The sequence below is a fragment of the Vigna umbellata genome, chromosome 3 (assembly GCF_029865625.1).
Source record: "Vigna umbellata cultivar VRB3 chromosome 3, Vumbellata_1.0, whole genome shotgun sequence".
In the NCBI taxonomy this organism is placed as follows: domain Eukaryota; kingdom Viridiplantae; phylum Streptophyta; class Magnoliopsida; order Fabales; family Fabaceae; genus Vigna; species Vigna umbellata.
Window position 1 is genome coordinate 18308306 of NC_142167.1, and position 9017 is coordinate 18317322.

General features: G+C 35.8%; 1 protein-coding gene across 5 annotated transcripts; it reads left to right on the forward strand.

Annotated features, from left to right (window-relative positions):
* The first annotated feature begins 1702 nt into the window (after window positions 1-1702).
* LOC124833768 (splicing factor PWI domain-containing protein) lies at window positions 1703-8898 on the forward strand. Of its 5 annotated transcripts, XR_015784866.1 has the most exons (15): window positions 1703-2012; window positions 2168-2257; window positions 2439-2561; window positions 2848-3015; window positions 3122-3208; window positions 3347-3471; window positions 4111-4158; window positions 4256-4312; window positions 4485-5510; window positions 5768-5905; window positions 5995-6135; window positions 7264-7446; window positions 7546-8398; window positions 8630-8703; window positions 8780-8898. XR_015784866.1 is itself a non-coding variant. In XM_047308306.2 (13 exons), exons 1-13 carry the CDS (start codon window positions 1992-1994, stop codon window positions 8177-8179), a joined length of 2841 nt encoding a protein of 946 aa, XP_047164262.1. In that variant the 5' UTR covers window positions 1703-1991; the 3' UTR covers window positions 8180-8436. The 5 variants fall into 5 exon arrangements, 1 of the variants encoding a protein (XP_047164262.1); XR_015784865.1 differs by having other exon boundaries at window positions 8630-8898; XR_015784868.1 differs by lacking the exon at window positions 5995-6135 and having other exon boundaries at window positions 8630-8898.
* Window positions 8899-9017: the final 119 nt, after the last annotated feature.

The window sequence follows — 9017 nt, forward strand, 5'->3', positions numbered from 1 at the left end:
TTCTCTTTTGGTTGAGACCATACGGTTGTCTGACCAAACGGTCTTAATCAGAAAAGGAGTGAACAATCCTCTATGTCACCAAATCTCGAGCAAAGATAATAAGAATATCATCTAGCATAACATGAGTGACGACCGAACAATTAATCCCAAGAGCAAAAGAGTTCTCAAACAACATCAAGAACCACAACTAGGAGTGAGTACCAATTAGCGTAATAGGCTAAGATTGGACCGTGATTAACATTTCACTAGTCTTAGGTCAATCTAAAAAATTATAAATAAAAATAAGAAGTAGATGATCACATTTACCTTTAAGACTTTGCACCTCGTACAGACGGTTTACTGACTAAAGCATTAGAGTACATTTCACAGGCGCTCCCGCTCTCGATTACTTAGAATGAGGACGAAGACGTAAGACAAATACACGTCTACTCAAACGACATAGAAGAAACTGTAAAAATGTGTTTGTAAAAATTAGTTGATTCTACAACCAAAACACTATATAATCTTAAAGTTGAGTTACTTGAGAAAAAATAATCACAAAGTACTATATAAGTAAATGAAAATAAGTTATTAATCCGATAAAAAAACACGACACAAAATAGGTACAACTTTTAGAGTTTAGTTTTTGTATAATAAATATAAGTTGGCACTAGCTTATGAAATAACACTTCGATTATAATATACATTCAAACATATTTAAATTATTTGAAAAAACTACAACAAAAACAAATTATGCGTCATCATCATAATTCTTTATTATAGTTAAAAATCTAACAGTTTATATAAAAATGACAACGGATAAAGTATGTAAATAAAGATAATATTTATTTGTTATTCAAATCGAAACAGAAAAAAAATATTTACTATTCACTTTCTTTTATTGGTCAGATATTTATTTAAAAATTATTTGAGGATGTTTAAAAATTCACATGGATAAACATCCACAAATATTTAAAAATAAATATTTTATAATTTTTTAAAATAAAATTATAAAATATAAAATATAATAATATAAATTAAATTTTAATTTTAATTAAATTTAATTAATAAAAATAAAATATTTTTACTTTTAATTTAATTTAATAAAATATAAATTTTTATAGATAACGCTTTAATGTGCCTCCTATTGAATTCTCTCACTCGCGCGGGTCATACAATTAACTAAAAATATCAGCACTTATTTACGAAACTGTTATCAATACATAAATTTTGATCATTCCATGTAAGTTACTAAATTTCTGAAAATATATTTATTTGTTGAATATATTTCGAAGATTTTTTTTTTCAAATTTACGTTTGGTCATTGTATTTTGAAATTGATTAATTTAATACTTAAGTGTTTTTAAAATATTTTACTTTAGTTTTTTATATCTAAATTTACTATTTACTATTAAGTTGATATAAGGATTAATTTTATTTTATACATGTGAAAACTAATTAATTACTTTTTGTAGGATAGAATCGAAATCAAGTTAACAAAATTACAGAAACTGAAAACATACTTTTCCTTATATTTTCTCAGTCAAATAATATTTTTATTATCATTTACATTTGTTTTCATGAACAATAATAAGAAAAATAATTTCTTCCTCTGTAATTAATTAATTAATCATCTATCCGTACCTGTGGATCTAAAAGGGTGGAATTGTAATTGCACACTGGAGGGATGATTTTGTAATTGGGTCAGTGCAATTAGGGCACGCTTCGAGTAGGTTCTGAAACGCAACAGAGTTCCAAGATAGCGAGTCTGCGCTCCAACTCTGGAACTCGGTTCTCTTCTTCTCCTCTTCTCTTATTCTCTTCTTCTCTTCTCAACCACAGTGTTGAGAATCAGAACCTATCCATCTTCTCTCCCCCTATTTATATCGGTGTATGTGCCGTAGTTTAAACCTAAGTTCTGCTCCGAATCCGCCTTTCTCCGCTTGTGGGTTCTCGTTCGCAATCTCCGTCACACACTCTTCGCTCCGTACGGAAACGATTGCCATCAAAAGATGTCGGGAGGTTTCTTTCGAGTTAGTATAGCGGCACCTCTGAGCTTGCAATTAACTCTTTCCCCTGTTTAATCCTACCTAAAATATCTCAACATTTCTCAGATCTTCTCCTTTTTCCCATTAACTGTCATCTTAATTGCAGCGTGATACTCAGCTTTGTTGAATTTTGTATTCAGGGCACATCCGCGGACCAGGACACTCGGTTTTCGAACAAGCAAGCCAAGCTGATGAAATCACAGAAGTTTGCACCGGAATTGGAGCATCTGGTCTGTTTTTCTTGTTTAAATCTTTAGTTTTTAGGGTTTGTTGAAACGCTTTTGCTGTTTGGGTGCGACGAGGGTTATCGTTTGTGTGAACTTGATAAATAAAGTTTGCACTAGTTTGTAGTCAGTTCCTTTCCGTTTGCCTCTTTTTTGTTTCAATTCAGATATGCTTGATGGTTTGTAGGTGGACATGACGAAGGTGAATATGGAAGTAATTAAGCCTTGGGTCACCAGAAGGGTGACCGAGTTTCTTGGTTTCGAGGATGAAGTGCTTATTAACTTCATACACAGTCTTCTGGATGCTAAGGTAGTTTTATGTTATTAATCATGGAGATTAAAAAGCGTTTTCACCTTTGTAATTTGTTTTTCCCCCTCTTAACGTGTTTTGTTAAAAATTATATTTATATTATTTGCCTAACATCTATTTGCTTTTAGGTTGTGATTGAGAAGTCTTACTCCTTAAATTGAACTATCAGTAACATACATGTAGTCATGCATTTTTTTGTTGTATTACTTGGTTTTTTGCCAACTTTTTCACATATTTGTGCTTTAATTTTTCACCATTTGGTCACATTCTTTTCATTATGACGCAGGAAGTGAACGGGAAGGAAGTTCAAATACAAATTACTGGATTTATGGAAAAGAACACCGGAAAGTTCATGAAAGAACTTTGGACACTTCTTCTCAGTGCACAGAAAAATGCCAGTGGTGTTCCTCAGCAGTTCTTGGATGCCAAGGAAGAAGAACTTTTGAAGAAGAAGGTGCTATTGAAGTTCAATATGCCATTCATTTTTGTCTCAAAATGCCTTTTCTCTTTATTCTTGTGGGTTTCTGAAAAAAAAAGGGTTTTTCTTGTGAATGTTTTAGGCTGAAAATGATCGTATAACCAGTGAAATTCAGAGGAAAAAGGATAAGGAAGGTAGAGATATTTTGGAAGAGAGGTTTAAGAAACTGGTAATACTACTCTGTACATGCTGGAGTTACATTTTATAGAGCTGAGATTTTGGTTTTAACTTTCATTTGTGTTTCCATGGCGTTCAGCTAGCTTCTGCAATTATTTGGGTTCATGTCCTTTACCTCAAACTACTGTAGGACGGTGGATTTGATTCCAAGGATAAGGATACTGCATCAGCTCCAAATTCAAAGTCGAAGGATTCAGGATATGATCGAGATGGGAAGGAAACTGAAAAGAGGAATGGTGTCAGGGCAAGGAGCAGGTGAAATGGATTTTTTTTTAATAATTACATGTTATGTTATTTCTTTTACTTTTTAGTGGTTACCTATGGGTTAGGCTCCAGAATATGAAATGATTTCTTTTGGTTCTCACAGTCAGTGGATTATTATTTTGTTATATTTGGTGTATGTTGTTATATGACCTAGAACCCTTGCTTGAGTTTGCCCAATCGGAGATATAAGGTCTGTTTATAGTATAAGCTCGTCTAACTTGCCCACAAACTTAAAAAGGCATTCTTAAATCCTAATCTATATCCTATTAGAGCTCATTTTTTCATGACAATTGGCAACCTTAAAATTGCCTATATTAATTAAAATAAATCACAATGTAATCTGCATAAATTTGCTGAAACTTCTGACATTATGAATATTTATTTATGTGCGTAAAATGTGATGTATAAATATTACGTTTGATGTGGTTGGAATTACATATTTAAAGTTTATCAAGTAATGTCAATCACACCATGCAATATATTTTGAACTTTTTTTCTTTCTGAAGCTTTACTTGTTAGTTGAGTATTTGGTTGGTGTTTGAGTGTAGAGAATCCACATAAACATTACTGTGCTCCTTCAAACTTTAAAGATGAATTCTTATGTACTAATTGACTGTTAATTTATTATAGACTTTCTAGGTCCCCACATTCACCTGCAGTTTCTACTTCACCTCATCGGTAACTATTAAAAACTAACATTAAAACATATTTTCACCTTTCTTTTTTATATTGAATTGGAAGGTTATCAATACGTTGTGTTTGCCATTTCATGCAGAGGCTCACCCTCAAGGTCAATGAGCAAATCATTTTCAAATTCCCGAAGTTATTCAGGGTATGCTTGTATATTCAGGGTATCCAAATTTGATGCGTAATTAAATGCAACTTGGTCAGCTGTTGGATCTTATTTCATTCCCCACCCCATTAGTCTTCTAATAAGTACTATACTGAGCGTTATATTTTAATTTAGATTTGTCGTTTTGTATTAATGGGTGTATATTGTTTAGTGGTAGACACAGGTCAAAAAGTATGTCTAGGTCTCCAACAGCTCGAGGACGCTCTCCTTCTTTTGAAAAGATTCACCGTTCTCCACGAAGACGATCTATTTCTCCTCATCGGCATTCACCACGACGTTCTCCTCATAGGAGGTCACTTTATTTGAGGAGAAGATCTGGATCTCGCTCAAGCTACAGATCTCCTTCTCCTATACGACGTAGAATTCATTCACCAGTGCACCGAAGTTCACCTTCTTATCGACGTCGAAGGTCACCTTCACCGGTGCGACGACGAAGGTCACCTTCACCAGTGCGACGACGGAGGTCACCTTCACCGGTGCAACGGCGGAGGTCACCTTCACCAGTGCAACGACGAAGATCACCTTCTCCAGTGCGACGACGTTGGTCACCTTCTCCAGTGCGACGACGCAGGTCTCCTTCTCTTGGGAGAAGACATAGATCTCCTTTGGTACGACGACGTAGATCTCCGTCTCCTGATCATCATCATAGATCACCGTCTCTTGGTCGTCGTCATAGATCACCGTCTCTTGGTCGTCGTCATAGATCACCATCCCCAGGGCACAAACACAGATCCCCATCACCTCTTGGAATGTGGAGATCACCCGGTCACAGACATAGATCACCATCACCTCTTGGACCACGAAGATCACCTTCACCTAAACGACGAAGATCACCTTCACCTAGACGACGAAGATCACCTGTCACTCGGCATAGATCACCTTCTCCAGTCCGTCGAGTTCCACCAATCAGTGCTCGGAATAGATCAGAATCTCCCATGCAATCCCCCTCCCCAATACAACGAAGGTATGGTAGTAGAACTCCTCCACACTCACCATCCCCATTGCGACGCAGATCACCTATTCCTAGCAAGAATAGATCTCCAAGTATCTCCCCTCAGAGGTCTCCTCGAGATGAATGGAGTTCTCAGTCTCCAATACATGTTTCAACCTCTCCAAATAGGAAAAGTTCTCAAAGACAACAAAGAAGTCCCATGCAGTCTTCTATAAGGAGAGTCAGGTATAGTAGCTTTTGAATAAAATTGCCGTCTAGTTTTGTCTCTGGCCCTCTTAAATTTATTAATTCGATAATATTGAAGTGTTTAAGAAAGACATATTTCAAATACATAATTGCTTATTCAATTTTGAAGTAGGTTTGAAGTTTCAACTTTGGAATTTTATAATGACCCCACACCTTGTGAGGGACAACAAAATTAAGTAGTGATAGTTTGAACGTGATTTGTTCTGCATTTAAATTTAAATTTATAAAATATTCAGGAGTAGCCCTGTGGGGTCTGTACGAAGAGGCAAAGCTTTGAACAAAAAATCACAAGAGTCAATGTCCACTCCGGAGAAATCTCCAAATCGATCTGTATCTGCAGAAGCAAGGAGTGAGACCAGCAGTGAAGGTAGAAGGTAGTTTTTCTTCACTTTGAGCTATATTCTTACCTCCACCATTTTAAATGTTCACGCACACTTACTTTTTGCTCTTTGCAAATGTTTAGTCCTCATGGGAACACTATGAAACAAAAAGAAGAGTTATCTAATAAAAGAAGCTTGAGTCCTTTAAAGAAACAAAGAACCCAGAAATCTAGCCATGAAAGCCCACAGACTAGAGATGAAGCAGAAGAAACATACTATTCCAGGTTTGATATTGGATCATATAACTGTTTAGCTAGTTGGTTTAATTTTAGGAATACAAGCAGTGTTATTGAAAAGCAGCCATGGCTTTGCCATGGTGAATTTCAGTGGTGGACTATGTGCTGGTGGCAGACTTATTGCGGTTGTCACAGCATGGTGGTGGTTAATTGGGTCTTTCATGGCTCATAGAGGCTGTGTTGGCTGTCAAAGTAGTGGTTTGTAGCAGCCATGGTGGAAATTGTGAAGCATGTGGAAGATGCCTCGGACCAGCATGGGCCAATCTGACCCGACACACTCAAGAAGCCTAATTTTTTCTTTGATGTTGGATCAGTGCAGTAGTCTTTCTTTTTAAAACAAAAAAAAGGGTCATACAACCCGACCCAAACCCAAAAAACTACAAAAAAGTAAATTAATGCCACAGCCTCCTCTGGTTCACAGCGTCGCATTACAGCATTGTCACTGGCCCATTGCCGTGCCCTCCTGACACTTACCTGCCTCCACAGCCACCTCCAGTTCCTCTGAAAGTCCTCTCTCTTATTTTTTTTCCTTTTCATTTTCTATTTCCTCTTTGTTTAGTGCACTCACCCTCTCTAAATTATTTTTTTCTTCTTTTCCTCTAATTATTCTCTAATATCTGAAACATTTAATCATCTATTTTATAGCAACCCCAAAGGCAGCTGAACAAGGTGATTTAAGAACATAAAAAATATGACTAGAAATTTAGGACATTAGTATTTTGTTGTTATTTTAAGTTTAGAGTTCGAATTTCGTAATGTTTTTCATTTAATTTTGTTGCTATTTGAATTTCTAGACATGGTATTATTATTATTGTTATTATTATTATTATTATTATTAATTATATGGTTGTCTTTCATTCTTTTTAGCATTACAAATATATTTCTGCTTGTCTTAATTTTGTCAATATGTATATATCATATTTATTTGACCACAATGCTTCCACCATAACCCAATATGGTTTTTTTATATTTTTTCATAATGGGCTTGTTGGATCCCCTGTAGTTTCCGTTATCTAATATCAATCTCAACTAGAACAATGAATACAAGTTACTATTATTGATTCATTTATTGTTTTTCTTGTTCTTTTCTCATTTTTTTTACGTTTCTTTTGTTAGAGAAAGGAGAGATTCTAAAGTAAACTCATCACACAAGATAGTAAGACAGTCACCAGCTAGTACGAGAAAAGGTTCACCTGCAAAATATGGTCATGAGGATGAGTTCTCTCCTGAGAGGGATGCAGGTCATCCAGCTTCTGAACATAACAATGATTGGAGTAAGAAAGACCGGGAAATAAAAGGGTAATATGGTTGACTTACTGCAGCTGTTCTAACTATTGGGATGGTTGGCTTCTACACTACATTGAATACATATCTGACAATGGTAAACTTCTTTGGCAGGGATAAGTCTGCTGGAAAAGGCAATGAATTTCTTTCTCAACAAAAGCCCTCAGTTAACAAGGAAACTTTTTCGAGGGAGAAGCCTCGTGAATCTGTAGATATTAAAAAATCAGATGACAAGGACCAATCCCGTTCAAATTATGCCAAAAGTAGTGATCGGCACCACAAATCAGAAGCCACTCCATATTTAGTTGGAAGAGATGATATTGGCAATCAGAGTGCTTCACATGATTCTGATTCTGAGGAAAGTGGTAAGCATAGACGAGAGGGCAAGGACAGGAAAAGGCATAAAAGGTCTGAGAAAAAATATGCGTCTTCTGACGAGGATTATAGTTATGATTCTAAGATAGAGGACAGGAAAGAGGCTAAGAAGAGGAGAAAGGAGGAGAAGAAGTTGCGGAAGGAGGATAAGCGTAGAAGACGGGAAGAGAGGCGTCGCAGAAGGGAAGAACGACGTGCAGAGAAGCTGAAGCTGAAAAGTAAAACAGACAATATTTCAGATGACGAGGAAGCTGGACGAGATTATCATCAAAGTGATGGTGAAGAGACACCATCTGAGCAAAAGAAGCTTGAGATTGAATTGCGGAATAAGGCTCTTGAATCCCTCAAAGCAAAGAGGGGCATCAATAATTAAATGCATCACTTCTGAGTTTTTAAGTTGTTTTATTTAAAAACTTGAGAAATATCTTAGTTTGTTTAGGAACTTCCCATTTACAAATGTTATGTTTGTTTATTTTTTGGTAACTGTTTGATGTTATCTATCTTTAATGCTGGCAGCGGAAATGGATAAATGACGCTTACTGAGCAAATCTGTTGAGTACAACTCTATGCAGACATTGCCCTATATTTACTGGTAATATTTGTCTCCCCTTAGTTGGGAATTTCATGTTTTTTGGGTGGTGCATCTTGGTTCTATCTTCTACTGTTTTTTGGTTTGTTTCACGTTTCTTTTCTCTATTTCCCTATGGCTTTGATGTGCTTAGTAATGTTGACTAGTTTCCTATTTAGACCAGATTAATCCTGAAGGTCTTGGTAATATTATTAATGAGTTTTATACTAAATTAGCTTTCTGGTCAATTGGTAGATGAATTTTATGTCAACTCTAGATGACCTGGTGAGAAGACCATGTGCAGATCTTTATTTTGAACTTCAATTCAGGTGAAGTATTCATTCTTTTAGCCATTTTTCTAGTTCTAGAAGAGCATTATAGGTAAATCTGTTGTATATAACACAGGTGGTTCTTTACCGCTGTATATTTTTCATGATTAACGTTGGCATCTCAGGAGTTGTTTCTGGGCTGTTTCCCGGTATTATTCCTTGAAAGCATTTATTGGGTCCATTGAGTTTGATGTAGCTGTATGCTTTGTTGTACAAATATGTGGTCGTTTACCTACTTTGATTGTTTGCAAGAAGTTGGCGATATCTTTTAAAGTATTACTGTCTTGTGGGTCGTATGGTTGCTTCGTTGCGAT

Bases quoted from the DNA above. Each gene is read 5' to 3' on its own strand.
- LOC124833768 (XM_047308306.2), top strand. From the start codon at position 1,992: ATGTCGGGAGGTTTCTTTCGA. The intron at 2,013-2,167 runs GTTAGTATAGCG...TTTTGTATTCAG, and splicing joins TGTCGGGAGGTTTCTTTCGA to GGCACATCCGCGGACCAGGA. The intron at 7,447-7,545 runs GTAATATGGTTG...CTTCTTTGGCAG, and splicing joins AAAGACCGGGAAATAAAAGG to GGATAAGTCTGCTGGAAAAG.